Below are 15,929 nucleotides of genomic sequence, written 5' to 3' on the forward strand. Positions count from 1 at the left end.
TGCGTCCTGCAGGAGCAGGTAGGGGAGGTGGGGAGCGAAGAGAAGCTGAAGAGGGGGCAGGGGTATAGGGACCGGGGTGGGGTGGGGTGTGTAGGCAGCCAGATGAACTGGTGCAGGAGGGGAACGCCAAGGTCCTGGGGAGCAAGGCAAGGTGCAGAGAGGGCGCCCGCGGGGAGAGATGTAGCGATTGGGAGCAGAATGGGTGGGAAGATGGGGCCAGGGACCTGGAAGGAAAGGCAGGAGCAACAAGGAGAGAGATGGGGGGGATCGGTCCAGGAGCGCTCCGATGGGGCTGCGCTGAAAGGGGGATGGGGGAGGGGAGGCGAGGCTGCGGGAACAGGAGGGGGCAGAGACGGGACGAGGGGAAGGATGAAGTTTGGGGCAGGGGTCGGGCATGGGAGCTAAAAGGTCGGGCGGGTTGGCAGATAGGGCAGGCAAGGGAGGACAGGATGGGGGCAGGGAGATGATGGAGAAGGAGGCGAGCCGGCTGGAGAGGAGGTGAGGACGGAGGCGGGCGCGGGGACGCGCTGGGGGAAAGGAGATGGAGAGTCAGCGCGGGCCTCGCGGGTACCCGCCGCCGCTTTCCCGGCGCACGGCCGTCTACTGCGCGGACAGCCGGGGTCTCCCCCTGCACTCACCTGGGGGCTCCAGCTCCGGATCCTCTGCCCCGCTCCGGATCTTCCTTCCCGCCCTGTCCCTGCGACTTTAGCGCCCCCGAATCCCACTAGCTCCACCAGGTTCCGCCCGCAGCATCTTCACCTCGTGGGACGCCCGGGGCCACGCCTCTTCCAGCTTCTCATTGGCTGATATTCACGCCAGTCACATTCCTATTGGCAGAGGGATCGCCGACCATGCAAATCAGAACGGGCCCGCCGCCGCGCCTATTGGCTGGCGCTCCCGGAGCGGAGCCCCTGGATTTGGGCTCTGATTGGTCCCACGGTGCTGCTGACGCGAAGGTCGGGGTGCGGGTTCTTTCCCTTCCGAGACTCCTCGGGCGGGTGACAGCGGGCCGGGTGCCCCTCGGCCGGTCCTCGGACCGCAAGGCCTGCGGCTCCGGTGGGCACCGGCCGGCCGCCGGGCCTCTGGATCTGTCCGAGGGGCACATCCTCGAAAGCTTGGGGCTCGACGCCCCGGGGCGGGTGTGGCAGCTGCAGGCCCGTCTCCTAGGTAACGTTGCCCGCCGCCGGCGGAACCACGTTGGCTGGCTCCGCGGGGGAGGTTGGACGCAGCCCAGAGGCGCGGGGGCCGCCGAGCGGGTCAGGGCCTCGGGCCCGGGGTTGGGGTGATCCGTTTGTCTTTCCCCGGGGCCCGGTACCTGCGGGGCGCGGCGGTCGGGCGGGCGCGAGGCTGTGCCCGTGTCGGTCGCACCTCTTTCCCCCTGCCGTGACACTTGGTGCGGCCGGAGCCACAGGCTTCGGGGACTTCTTGGGGCTCAACCTCAGTACTCTGCCCCTAGACCCTGCGCCCCCTTGCAGCCCTCCAGCTTAAGGCGAGCGCGGTGCCGCCGGCCTGGGCTGTGCTGAGACCGCGGCGTTGGCCCTCCCCTTTTCCCCGTCGGACCCCTGCCGGGGACCCCTGCTTTGCCTGTCCCCACTGGGTTCCTGTCCCCCGCTGGCCCTGCCGACCCGTCCCAGCGCTGCCGCCCAGTGGAGATCTGGAGAATCCCTGGCCCTCGCAGGAGTCCCTGCCTTGATAGCCCTGCCTGCCTACGGCCTCCCCTGCAGCTGCTTCCACCTTCCCCTCCGCTGTCCAGCCCACCGACCTCCTGACCGCCTCCGAGCACCCCACCTGGGCCCTTCTCGAGACCCCAGTGCTCGGTCTCCTGCTCGCTTCTTCACACTCAGAGGCCCCACCTTTGCATCCCTCTTCCATGCCTGCCTCCCTAGAAGACAGATGCCTTATCAGACCCGGTCCTGCCTTCGGTGTTGCACTGTGTCACTTGGGTTGAAGCATACGGAGGAAGTCTGGCCTCCCAAGCTTGTGTAGTTGGAAAAGGTGTCCTTTAGATGATGGTGGATAGTCGCCCCCAGTTCCCGCCCAGGTCTTCATCACAGCTCACTACACCCTCCGGTCCTCTGATTTTCAGAGGTCACAGCCACCTCCTTTGTGTGCTAACTTGCATCCTGTCTTTCTGCCTCTCTCCAGATACATTCCTCGAGGGCAGGACGGTTTCTCCAGGGCCTGGCACGTGGTAGGTACTCAAAGACTATTCCTTGAATGAGGAATTCCAGGCAGTGCTTAAGCAGACCTCTACTTACTCTCAAAAAAGCTCCCCAAAGCTTTCAGGTCTCAGGCATTCCAGATTTTGTTCACTTCTGGGAGGGAAGCTTCCCTGTGACCGGGCAGCTCCTGCGGTTCCTGCTCCTCCCTTGCCTTGGTGAACCACTGCTTGTGAGACATCAACCCAGCCTAGCACTTCGGCGCCCGGATTCCCTCCTCTTCTCTACCCTCCCTCCCCCGCCAAAGAAAGGAGTCTGGATCAGGCTTGTCTCCTGTGTGCTGCTCCCACTCGCCCCCTTGTTCTTTTAAATTTTATTTTATTATTATTTTTTTATACAGCAGGTTCTTAATTAGTCTATTTTATACATATTAGTGTGTATACGTCAATCCCAATCTCCCAATTCATCCCACCATCCCCCCACCCCGCCCCTGCTTTCCCCCCTTGGTGTCCATACGTTTGTCCTCTACATCTGTGTCTCTATTTCTGCTTTGCAAACCGGTTCATCTGTACCATTTTTCTAGATTCCACAGATATGCATTAATATACGATATTTGTTTTTCTCTTTCTGACTTACTTCACTCTGTATGACGGTCTCTGGGTCCATCCACGTCTCTACAAGTAACCCAATTTTGTTCCTTTTTATGGCTGAGTAATATTCCATTGTATATATGTACCACATCTTCTCTATCATTTTGTCTGTTGATGGGCATTTAGGTTGCTTCCATGACCTGGCTATTGTAAACAGTGCTGCAATGAACATCGGGGTGCATGTGTCTTTTTGATTTATGGTTTTCTCTGGGTACATGCCCAGTAGTGGGATTGCTGGGTCATGTGGTAGTTCTATTTTTAGTTTTTTAAGGAACCTCCATACTGTTCTCCATAGTGGCTGTTTCAATTTACATTCCCACCAGCAGTGCAAGAGGGTTGCCTTTTCTCCACAACCTCTCCAGCATTTGTTGTTTGTAGATTTTCTGATGATGCCCATTCTAACCGATGTGAGGTGATACCTCATTGTAGTTTTGGTTTGCATTTCTCTAATAATTAGTGATGTTGAGCAGCTTTTCATGTGCCTCTTGGCCATCTGTATGTCTTCGGAAAAATGTCTGTTTAGGTGTTCTGCCCATTTCTTGATTGGATTGTTTGTTTTTTTTTAATACTGAGCTGCATGAGTTCTTTATCTGTTTTGGAGATTAATCATTTGTCTGTTGATTCGTTTGCAAATATTTTCTCCCATTCTGAGGGTTGTCTTTTCATCTTGTTTATTGTTTCCTTTGCTGGGCAAAAGCTTTTAAGTTTCATGAGGTCCCATTTGTTTATTTTTGTTTTTATTTCCATTACTCTAGGAGGTGGGTCAAAAAGATCTTGCTGTGATTTATGTCAGAGGGTGTCCTTTCTATGTTTTCCTCTAAGAATTTTATAGTGTCCGGTCTTACATTTAGGTCTTTAATCCATTTTGAGTTTATTTTTGTGTATGGTGTTAGGGAGTGTTCTAATTTCATTCTTTTACATGTAGCTGGCCAGTTTTCCCAGCATCATTTATTGAAGAGACTGTCTTTTCTCCATTGTATATCCTTGCCTCCGTTGTCATAGATTAGTTGAGCATAGGTGCGTGAGTTTATTTCTGGGTTTTCTATCCAGTTCCATCGATCTGTATTTCTGTTTTTGTGCCAGTACCATATCGTCTTCATTACTGCAGCTTTGTAGTATAGTCTGAAGTCACGGAGTCTGATTCCTCCAGCTCCATGTTTTTTCCCTCAAGATTGCTTTGGCTATTTGGGGTCTTTTGTGTCTCCATAAAAATTTTAAGATTTTTTTCTAGTTCTGTAAAAAAGGCCACTGATAATTTGATAGGGATTGCATTGAATCTGTAGATTACTTTGGGTAGTATAGTCATTTTCACAGTATTGATTGTTCCAATCCAAGAGCATGGTATATCTCTCCATCTGTTTGTGTCATCTTTGATTTCTTTCATTAGTGTTTTATAGTTTTCTGAGTACAGATCTTTTACCTCCTTAGGTAGGTTTATTCCTAGGTATTTTATTGTTTTTGTTGCAATGGTGAATGGGATTGTTTCCTTAATTTCTCTTTCTGATCTTTCATTGTTAGTGTATGGGATGCAAGGGACTTCTGTGCATTAATATTGTATCCTGCAACTTTACCAAATTCATTGATTGGCTCTAGTAGTTTTCTGGTGGCACCTTTAGGATTATCTATGTATAGTGTCATGTCATTTGCAGACAGTGACAGTTTTACTTCTTCTTTTCCAATTTGTATTCCTTTCATTTCTTTTGCTTCTCTGATTGCCGTGACTAGGACTTCCAATATTATGTTGAATAACAGTGACGAGAGTGGACATCCTTGTCTTGTTCCTGATCTTAGATAAATGCTTTCAGTTTGTCACCATTGAGAGTGATGTTTGCTGTGGGTTTGTCGTATATGGCCTTTATTACGTTGAGGGAGTTTCCCTCTATGCCCACTTTCTGGAGAGTTTTTTTTATCATAAATGGGTGTTGAATTTTGTCAAAAGCTTTTTCCACAGCTTTTGAGATGATCAAATGGTTTTTATTCCTCAGTTTGTTAATATGGTGTATCATATTGATTGATTTGCATATATTGAAGAATTCTTGCATCCCTGGGATAAATCCCATTTGATCATGGTGTATGATCCTTTAAATGTGCTGTTGGATTCTGTTTGCTAGTATTTTGTTGAGGATTTTTGCATCTATATTCATCAGTGATATTGGTCTGTAATTTTCTTTTTTTGTAGTATCTTTGTCTGGTTTTGGTATCAGGGTGATGGTGGCCTCGTAGAATGAGTTTGGGAGTGTTCCTTCTTCTGCGATTTTTTGGAAGAGTTTGAGAAGGATAGGCGTTAGCTCTTCTGTAAATGTTTGATAGAATTCACCTGTGAAGCCATCTGGTCCTGGGCTTTTGTTTGTTGGAAGATTTTTAATCACAGTTTCAATTTTATTACTTGTGATTGGTCTGTTCATATTTTCTATTTCTACCTGGTTCAGTCTTGGAAGGTTGTACCTTTCTAAGAATTTGTCCATTTATTCCAGGTTGTCCATTTTATTGGCATAGGGTTGCTTGTACTAGTCTCTTATGATGCTCTGTATTTCTTCGGTGTCTGTTGTAACTTCTTTTTCATTTCTAATTTTATTGATTTGAGTCCTCTCCCTCTTTTTCTTGATGAGTCTGGCTAAAGGTTTATCAATTTTTTTAATCTTCTCAAAGAACCAGTTTTAGTTTTATTGATCTTTGCTATTATTTTCTTTGTTTCTATTTCATTTATTTCTGCTGTGATGTTTATGATTTCTTTCCTTCTACTAACTTAGGGTTTTGTTTGTTCTTTCTCTAGTTCCTTTAGGTGTAAGGTTAGATTGTTTGAGATTTTTTTCTTGTTTCTTGAGGTAGGATTGTATTGCTATAAGCTTCCCTCTTAGAACTGCTTTTGCTGCATCTCACAGTTGTGTTTTTGTTGTCATTTGTCTCTAGGTATTTTTTGATTTTCTCTTTGATTTCTTCAGTGATCTCTTGGTTATTTAGTAGTGTATTGTTTAGCCTCCATGTGTTTGTGTTTTTTACGGTTTTTTTCCTGTAATTTATTTCTCATCTCATAGTGTTGTGGTTGGAAAAGATGCTTGATACAATTTCAATTTTCTTAAATTATCCGAGGCTTGATTTGTGACCCAAGATGTAATTTATTCTGGAGAATGTTCTGTGTGCACTTGAGAAGAAAGTGTAATCTGCTTTTTTCGGATGGAATGTCCTATAAATATAACTTAAATCTATTTGGCCTATTGTGTCATTTAAAGCTTGTGTTTCCTTATTTTCTGTGTGGATGATCTGTCCATTGGTGTAAGTGAGGTGTTAAAGTCCCCCACTATTATTGTGTTACCATCAATTTCCTCTTTTATAGCTGTTAGCATTTGCCTTATGTATTGAGTGCATATGTTGGGTGCATATGTATTTATAATTGTTATATCTTCTCCTATGTTGGGTGCATATATATTTATAATTGTTATATCTTCTTCTTGGATTGATCCCTTGATCATTATGTAGTGTCCTTCCTTGTCTCTTGTAACATACTGTATTTTAAAGTCTATTTTATCTGATATGAATATTGCTACTCCAGCTTTCTTTTGATTTCCATTTGCATGGAATATCTTTATCCATCCCCTCACTTTCAATCTGTATCTGTCCCTAGGTCTGAAGTGTGTCTTTTATAGACAGCATATATACGGGTCTTGTTTTTGAATCCATTCAGTGAGCCTGTGTCTTTTGGTTGGAGCATTTAATCCATTGACATTTAAGGTAATTATCGATATATATGTGCCTATTACATTTTCTTAATTGTTTTGGGTTTGTTTTTGTAGGTCCTTTTGTTCTCTTGTGTTTCCCACTTAGAGCAGTTCCTTTAGCATTTGTTGTAGAGCTGGTTTGGTGGTGCTGAATTCTCTTAGCTTTTGCTTGTCTGAAAAGCTTTTGATTGCTCTGTCGAATCTGAGTGAGATCTTGCTGGGTAGAGTATTCTTGGTTGTAGATTCTTCCCTTTCATCACTTTAAATATATCGTGCCACTCCCTTCTGGCTTGTAGAGTTTCTGCTGAGAAATCAGCTGTTAACCTTATGGGAGTTCCCTTGTATGTGTAGTTTTTCCCTTGTTGCTTTTAATAATTTTCCTTTGTCTTTAATTTTTGTCAATTTGGTTACTATGTCTCTCAGTGTGTTTCTCGTTGGGTTCATCCTGCCTGGGACTCTGCACTTCCTGGACTTGGGTGGCTATTTCCTTTCCCATGTTAGGGAAGTTTTCGACTATAATCTCTTCAAATATTTTCTCAGTTCCTTTCTCTCTCTCTTCTCCTTCTGGGACCCCTGTAATGCAAATGTTGGTGCATTTAATGTTGTCCCAGAGGTCTCTCAGGCTGTCTTCACTTCTTTTCATTATTCTGTTCTCCGGCAGTGAGTTCCACCATTCTGTCTTCCAGGTCACTTATCCGTTCTTCTGCCTCAGTTATTCTGCTATTGATTCCTTCTAGTGTATTTTTCATTTCAGTTATTGTATTGTTCATCTCTGTTTGTTTGTTCTTTAATTCTCCTAGGTCTTTGTTAAACATTTCTTGCATCTTCTTGATCTTTGCGTCCATTCTTTTTCCGAGGTCCTGGATCATCTTCACTATCATTATTCTGAATTCTTTTTCTGGAAGCTTGCCTCTTTCCACTTCATTTAGTTGTTTTCCTGTGGTTTCATCTGGTTCCTTCATCTGGTACATAGCCCTCTGCCTTTTCATCTTGTCTCTCTTTCTGTGAATGTGGTTTTTGTTCCACAGGCTGCAGGATTGTAGTTCTTCTTGCTTCTGCTGTCTGCCCTCTGGTGGATGAGGCTACCTAAGAGGCTTGTGCAAGCTTCCTGATGGGAGGGACTGGTGGTGGCTAGAGCTGGGTGTTGCTCTGGTAGGCAGAGCTCAGTAAAACTATAATCTGCTTGTCTGCTGATGGGTGGGGCTGGGTTCCCCCTGTACGTCATTTGGCCTGAGGCGACCCAACACTGGAGCCTACCTGGTCTTTGGTGGGGCTAATGGCAGACTCCGGGAGGGCTCTCACCAAGGAGTACTTCCCAGAACTGCTGCCAGTGTCCTTGTCCTCACGGTGAGCCACAGCTGCCCCCTGCCTTGGCAGGAGACCCTCCAACACTAGCAGGTAGGTCTGGTTCAGTCTCTGCTGGGGTCACTGCTCCTTCCCCTGGGTCCCGATGCGCACACTACTTTGTGTGTGTCCTCCAAGAGTGGAGTCTCTGTTTCCCCCAGTCGTTTTGAAGTCCTGCAACCACATCCCGCTAGCCTTCAAAGTCTGATTCTCTGGGAATTCCTCCTCCCGTTGCTGGACCCCCAGGTTGGGAAGCCTGACGTGGGGCTTGGAACCTTCACTCCAGTGGGTGGACTTCTGTGGTGTAAGTGTTCCCCAGTTTGTGAGTCACCCACCCAGTGGTTATGGGGTTTGATCTTACTGTGATTGTGCCCCTCCTACCGTCTCATTGCGGCTTCTCCTTTGTCTTTGGATGTGGGGTATCTTTTTTGGTGAGTTCCAGTGTCTTCCTGTCGATGGTTGTTCAGCAGTGAGTTGTGATTCCAGTGCTCTCGCAAGAGGGAGTGAGCGCGCGCACGTCCTTCTACTCCGCCATCTTGAACCAGTCTCCACCCCCTTGTTTTTGTCCCACTGGATATTTAGATTCTTGAAGACAGGGCATTTGACAGTCCGCTTCATGGTGTGTGGACTGGGACGGAACGAGTGCTTGGTGAATATTTGTTGACCGGGTCTGCAGAAGCAAAGATCTCAAGGGAACTTTATAGCCGCTCCTTTTGTAGATGCAAAACAGACGCCTGGAGGGCAAAAGACTTTCCAGAAGTCTGAGAGGAGAGGGGGGATCAGCCCGATCCTGGACCAGTGCCCTCTCTTTGCCCTCAGGGCCTCTGCTCCTTTGCCTCTCCTGGCCTTGGTAGGCAGAGGGCTGGCATGGCTATAATGTCTTTTTTTTTTTTTTTTGCTGTACGCGGGCCTCTCACTGTTGTGGCCTCTCCCGTTGTGGAGCACAGGCTTGGGACATGCAGGCTCAGCAGCCATGGCTCACGGGCCCAGCCGCTCCGTGGCATGTGGGATCTTCCCAGACCGGGGCACGAACCCGCGTCCCCTGCATCGGCAGGCGGACTCCCAACCACTGCGCCACCAGGGAAGCCCAGCTATAATGTCTTTGATGTGAGTGTGACTGGCTGTGTGCTTTCAGACTGGCTCTGAGCTTCACTTTCCACATCTATAAGATGGGGACAGTAATGTTACTTACCTTACGGAGATGTTGGAATAATGAAAATGAAGATGTTTGTGAGTGCCTGGGTCGTGATAAGGATTCAATGAAAGCTGGTGCCTTTTCTTTATTTCCCCTCTGGAGAGCCCACTGTACCCTTCTCTTGGGCTCAAAGCATGGGACCCTCCCAGTTTTCCCTTTTTTGTTCATCTAGCCCCAAAGGCCCCTCTGCCCTTCCTCCGCAGCCTTCTTAATTCCTCCACAGCATAACTTAGTGATTTGCTGAATCACTAAAAAAGTTTTCACCGAGGGCGTAGTCTTGACCTCATGGAGCTCAGTCCTGCGGGGCGACCGGGACCCCGTAGCCTGGTGGAGCCTGGTGGAGCGGGGTGCCTTCCGTGACAGCGTCCTGTGTGGGAGATGGAGGTAGCTCCTGGTCTGACTTCCCAAGGAAGAGGAGGAATCACCCCGGGGTGTATGCCTGATGGCCTGGTGGGTGGCACGGGCGTGGTGTCCGGGAGCAACTGAAGCAACGGCAGCGCGCAGTGGACGGGAGTGAGGACTGGCTGAGAGCCGTTCTGGGTGGGGGGCTGGGGGAACGCAAGCACTCTGCGTGTCCCAGAGCCCCTGGGACCGTCTGGGCTCCCGCCCGCAGGAGGCTGTGTCTCAGGAGTCCCCTCCCTTCCATCACCCTCTTGGAATGTTGCTGCCTGCCTGCACCTGTCCATCTCAGTTCTTTGATTTTGGGTGGCCTGCCTTTCCGAGCAGCTGCCTCTTGTGCCGGTGCATCTCCTGCTGGTGTTGCCTGGGGCCTCTGTTTTGTGTCCCCGGCCCGGGTGACCGTAGTGGAAGGGCTCCGTAGCAGCTCCCCGCCAAGTGTGGTGCTGGGTCCCACTTCCCTCAGGGGAGCGCGGGGAGGTACTGGCTCAGGTATCCGGGGCACGGGAGCAAAGTCTGGGGCGCCCTGCAAAGGAGGCTGCATCCTGGGTCGGGAAACCCCGCGGGGCAGGCTGTGGGGCTGCGGGGGCCCCTTCTAGAGGACACCCTGCTGCGTGTGCTTTGCTTGTGATCCCGAGGTAGGAAGGGCTTCCCTGTAGATATGCACTCGCTTTCTAAGAACAAACCTCCCAGTTTTATAACTAATGTCAAGGAGAAAAGCACATTTTCCTGAAAGACAAATGTTTGGGAGTCAAGTTTACTGAAACTTAAATTTCATGATTGAATTTGATGAGTCCTGGTGGACAGCCTGGTACCACGGCCACAGGACAGTAGGTTCCCTTCTGCAAGCAGTGGGCCAGTGAGCAGATCAGTACAGGACAGGTGACAAGCGGTCAGAGGCCTGCTGGGTGTTGGTCAGACCTCTTCTGCTTACAGGTCATGGACACCCGTATGCGTTCCTGTGGCTTCTGTAACGAATTACCACAAACCGGGGGACCGAAAACAATTTATCTTCTTTCAGTTCTGAAGGTTAGAAGTCCGCAATCAGTCTCACTGGGATAAAGCCAAGGTGCCGGCAGGGCTGTGATCCTTCTGGAGGCTCTAGGGAGAATCGGGTTCCTTGCTTTCTCCAGCTTCTAGAGGTGCCTGCGTTCCTCGGCTTGGGGTCCCTCCCTCCGTCTTCACGTCTCTCCCGCTTCTGCCCCGCCTGGCCTTTTCTCTGACCCCCCTGCCTCTCCCTCATCAGGACCCTTGTGACGATTTCAGGCCCACCTGCATAATCCGGGTGCTCTCCCCATCTCATGGTCTCTAACCTGATCACGCCCACAAAGTTCCTTTTGCCACGTGAAGGCCAATAATCATCGGCTCTGAGGATTGGGTTGGGGACGTCTTCGGGGGCCGTTATTTAGCCGCCACAGGCCTTTACGGCTCCTGTAACTCAGCTCTGGTTGGGGTGGGACTGCCTTCCATCAGGCTTTCTCCACCTGGAGGTCTGGGTCCTGCCGGCAGGGCCATCCCCGCCACCCTCCATCTCCACCAGCTTCCCCTGGGCTGGCCTCTTACCTTAGGCTCTCCCTGGGGTGGAAGGGTGGCCCCTGGGGCTCCAGGCCGGCCTGGGCAGCTCCTGGCCTGGGGGAGAGACAGCCTGTCCAGAGGGTGGCGTGGCTGGAGTCCCAGGGAAGACACACCCAGTGTGCGTCATGGGTTCTGGGAGGGCCGTTCCACAAAACGAGGGATATTGAGTAGACAAATGTACCCGACAAAGGAAGAAACCCCAAACTAAGGAAAGCGCGCCTTCCTGTTTATACAGGCCGGGTCTGGAGGCCGAGGGGTGTGCCCGCCCGAGGGGGTGCCGGGTGGGCGTGGCATTCCAGTGGGGGGCTGGGCCCCGCCCTGAGGCCCGCAGGGTGTGGGAGGGGGGCGGTCACATCCGTGCCTCCCAGGCCCCCTGCATTCCCAGCACAGCCTGTGAGCGTGGAGGGTGGGCCTGCTGCCCGAAGACTCGAATTTTGGCTTCCTGTAGAACAGCCCTTTTCCAGCTTTTGAGTGTCAGATCCCTTTATGCTTTAAAACATGATTGCGGACTCCAAATAACTTTAAAACTTGAGTGACCGCTACCAATATTTGTTATTGAGAAGCATCTACAGTGTTATTAATTCATTTAAAAACAGTAGACCTGTTACACGTTAACATAAAGATGTAGTTTTTTAATGAAAGCCAATTGCGTTTTCCGAAACAAAAACATGAGCAAGAACTGTGGGGTTGTTTTGCTTGTTTGCGAATCCCTTTAACATCCTGCTGACACACCGCTGAGGACTGCTTGGTCTGGTACAGGCTTCCCTGTTGTGATGGGTCATTTCGGCTGAAGTCTGAAGGAAATCCAGCCTCACCCCGATGAGGGAGGAGGCCCTTAGAGAACTGGGGGTCTCCTGCTTTGGTGCTGTACCCAAATCCACAAGCGGTTGTTTCCTGAGGGTTTCTTGCGTGCAGTCTGACACCCTGTTCCTGAACTTTCACAGTGTTCGGGTGGATCTTTCATCCATGCAGAATTTTATGTCATTGTGCTTGTTCACTCGGAAAATACTGCTTCTGCGTGAGGCAGATCTTCCAGATATTGACACATCTAATCACACAATTTCAAAAGATCACTTTCGTTGCCGGCACTACCCATCTCGTCAGGCAAGTCTTTAAAGAAGTATGCAGCTGTCTGGCTCACAGTGGAGGCTACAGATTTTCCCAATTCTGAATTTTGCCTGAAAGCTCAATTTTTTTGACGAGTTTTCCTTGCAGTGACAGGTTCATTTTGTTCACGTCTGAGAGATTGTCTACAAAGCACCCAAGTCTGAAAAACCATGGTTTGTCTCTGAGCCGTTCTTTTCGTGAGAGTGGTGTTGCTGAGTGAAAGAAGGAGCTAGTTCAGCTCGCAGAACAGCGATCACGCCCGGCTTACCCTGGGGTGACCGTTGTCTTTCATCTGGCAGCAGAAATGCTTTTCGTGTATTTCCCGTTTCATCACAGAGTGTTGAAAGCACTCATCCTCAAGGGTCAAGACGTCATAAAATCCATAGTTTTCACAGCTTACCCAAGGACATTCTTAGGTGAAGCTGTTGGACGTTATGCCCTGAGAGGGGAAGAACCCAGGATGGCTCGTGGGGTGCGGTGCCGTTTGCCTCGGGGCGTAATGCAGCTTCACCCACCGTTGCCTTGGCGCCACCGGCGCCAATGCCAACCCAGTGAAAGAGGCAAGTGGCATCTGGAGGTTATGAAAATAGCTTTGACCCTGTGGAGCCCTTGACCACCTTGGACAACCTCAGGGGTTTGGGAACCACGTTCAGAAAACTGCTGTCTTAGAAGATCAAAGCCCGTGCCTTCTTGCTTGCCATTTTAGCATACAGAATATGGCCTCTGTTCAAGGCCAAGAGCTTATGATTCTGTGTCAGCTGAAGACAGTCTCTCGAGAAGGTTCAGATCCCTGTCTGCTGGAAGGCGGGTAGCATCCTTATTGAGCCAGGGTGCCAAGGCACCCAGAGCACTCAAAAGCTGTCCCCACCTGGCTTCACCAGCAAGACTGCATGTAGCTCAGCTGTCTTGGGTGCCGGACTTCAGGGGCCCCTTGAGCCAGGGCTCTCGTGATGACGTCTGGACCCGCTGGCCTTGCTCCTGCTCTGCCTGCCTTTTTGTATGTGTCTCAAGGTAGCTGCTCCTGTGGTGCCCGGGGCAGCTTCAGGCTGATGACGTCTCTGCTCCGAAGGCCACAGAAAAGAGTGTTTCCTTCTCCTAACAGAACCAGCAGAAGCTCTGAGATCATATCTCGTTGGCTCTGAGTGGGTCATGTGCCCCAAGCCACTCTAAGACAGCCCTGGTTCCCGAGGCCTGGTGCCCTTGTGCAGGGCTCGACCTCCACAGCTGGACAAAGCACGTGCCGGTCCCTAAATCAGTCACTGAGACCGGGATTGGTGTGCTCTGGTTGGCCAGGGGAAGGTGGCGTCGGCGCCAGTCTGCTGCACTGGGGGGCTAGAGGGTGGGATGGCAGAGTGTGGGTTGCAGGGGTGGTGGTTTCCCTGGGGTTCCCGGGAGGTCGGAAACTTTCAGAACTGCTCTAAGAACTGTGGCCCTCATAACTCTTTTCTTTATTTGAAAATGAATGCCGCAGGTAGTCCTAGAGGCCCCCAGTGACCCTCAGACCGGCAGAATGCACGACTGGCACAGGATCTTTGACCAAAACCTGCTGGTCCCTCCCCACACACAGAGAGCACGCCAGCCTCTAAAGGAGTCGACGGCATTTCAGTGTGTCCTGAAGTGGCTCGATGGCCCGCTCATTAAGCAGGTAAAGAAATTGGTTCTTTACTGTCAGACGCACGCTGTCACTGCTCTCACCTGAGATGGTATTGATTTTCACATGTTTGTTTGAGTCTTGTACCGTACCCATCACCCCGGGCCTTGGCAGTACTCGGAGGTAAAGTGGTCCGTCAGCAAAGAGGATTTGTGATTCAGTGACTCGGTCAGCACTTTTGGCCCTGGCTAAAAGGCTTCTTTTTGCCTACAGTGGAGCAATCTAAAAACCCAGGTAATTCGAGTTCCTGGGTTATTTCCTGACCAGGTTGTTTGCAAGAGGTGGCCTTGTGCATGGCTCAGCATGGCCGGCTTTCAGCCTGGCAGTCAGAATAGCAGGGGCGGAGCTCTGGGCATCCTGGGAGATGTGCCTGGGAGGTACCACCGCCTTTGCACATTCAGGCCCTTGCTCTGTGGCTCTGCGTCCACCTGTGCCCTCCAGCTGCCGGGGGACCTGCCGGAGAAGCTGGCGCGTCTGTGCCTCCTCAGACCACCCACAGGATTGGATGGTCCTAGGGAGGCCCAGTGTCCTGGGGGGACGCACAGGAAGGATCCAGCCCTGCCAGTGTGAGCACGTGGCTTGGCAAGACCGTATCTTCTTCCTCTGCAGCTGGCAGGGTCGTTCTCCAGGCACGCAAAGCTGTCGGAGCGCTGGGGCTATTATTAAATCACTCGCATCCATCCTGCATCATCACTTCGAGCCCTTTGATTGAGCACCTGCCGTGTGCTTGCCACTGTGTTAGGTACTGTGGTGATTACTGCTCTTACTACTTTACGTCTTAGCGCTTTACTTGTGTTAGTTCACTTCATCCTCATGACAACCCCAAGATGTAGGTAGCATCATTACCCCTGTTTTACAGAAGAGGAGGCAACCCGAGAGAGGTGACCTTGGTTGCCCAGGGTGACACAGCTCCAGCCGGCCAGCTGGGACTCCAACCTAGGGAGACCGGCTCCAGCAGTCTCCTGGCCTTCCAGGAGCTCACAAGATAGTGGACAGCAGGAATTTTGCAAAGGAGATTTTATTTATTTTCCCATTTTACTTTATTAATTCATTTTAATTTGTTTTTGAAAAGGTAATTCCCATAGTTCAAAATTCACAAGGGCGCACAGGGAAAGTGTATTGTCCCATGAAGTCCCCAAGGCACCCAGTGTCCCACCCTAGATACAGCCAGTGTTAACCTGTTTTCTGTACAACTTTCTGGAAATTCTAAGCAAATACAACAGATAAATACAGTTGTATGTATTTTTCCTTTTTTTTTTTAACATAAATGATAGCTTATATTCTGTTCTATATCTTAAAAAATATTCTTAACAATATGTGTTATAGGTTGTACATGTCATTCCATGAAGAATTTCTGGCTCTTTCTTAAGACAGCATGGCTTTTCCTGTGTGGATGACCTGTCATCCGTTCATTAGGCCCTTGCTGATGACCCGTTGGACTCCCTCCAGGGGTTTGCTCTTACAGACATGGCTACAGTGCGTAACTTCATGGACATCGCTTAAAAAAAATGCACACATATGTCTGTGGAATGATTCCTACAAGTGGTTTCGTGATGTCGAGTCACACATTTAAAGTTTTCACTTAAAACCCAATTATAAGTTGTTTATAAAAAATCACACTGTAAACCTAAAGTGTGTGTCTTCAAACCCTACGTATGAAAGGAAAAGGATGGAGAAAAGGCCGTGTAAACACTAAGCATAAGAGAGCCTTGTGGCTGTACTAATATCAGACAAAGTAGAGTTCAAGGCGGAGCATATCCCTAGAGATAAAGGGACATTTCACAGCAATGATGTCAGTCAGGAAGACGTGACGGTCCTAAATGTGTGTGTGCACCTACGTCGGGAGCCCCCAGAGGCACCCCCCGGGCTCAGGAGGATTTGACGTGACTCAGCACACAGTCATCCTCAGAGGACAGATTTATTTCAGTGAGAAATTACCGAGTAGGATGCGCCGAGCCAAAGGCGCGTGGGGGGGACGGGCGTGAGCTTCCAGGGTCGTCTGCCATGGGAGCCCCCCAGGACACACTTCATTCCCTCAGCAACAGGCTGCGACACCACCTGTGAAATGCTGTCAACCAAGGAAGCTCGTTAGAGACTCAGTGCCCACAGGCTCTAAAAACCTCAGGGCTTCTCGGG

The 15,929-nt window shown here is 50.0% G+C and overlaps 1 protein-coding gene across 1 annotated transcript in view; it reads left to right on the top strand.

Moving 5' to 3' along the window:
* Positions 1-1,104: 1,104 nt before the first annotated feature.
* Positions 1,105-15,929, top strand: part of NPHP4 (nephrocystin 4) — a 134,831-nt gene continuing 120,006 nt past the window's right edge. Inside the window, exons 1-3 of the mRNA XM_082656753.1 lie at positions 1,105-1,167; positions 2,146-2,191; positions 13,614-13,787. Coding sequence (XP_082512879.1) covers positions 13,653-13,787 — 135 coding nt within the window. The 5' untranslated portion in view covers positions 1,105-1,167; positions 2,146-2,191; positions 13,614-13,652. The remainder of the gene's footprint in view (positions 1,168-2,145; positions 2,192-13,613; positions 13,788-15,929) is intronic.

Source organism: Grampus griseus (assembly GCF_964374135.1).
Source record: "Grampus griseus genome assembly, chromosome: 1".
Taxonomy (NCBI): domain Eukaryota; kingdom Metazoa; phylum Chordata; class Mammalia; order Artiodactyla; family Delphinidae; genus Grampus; species Grampus griseus.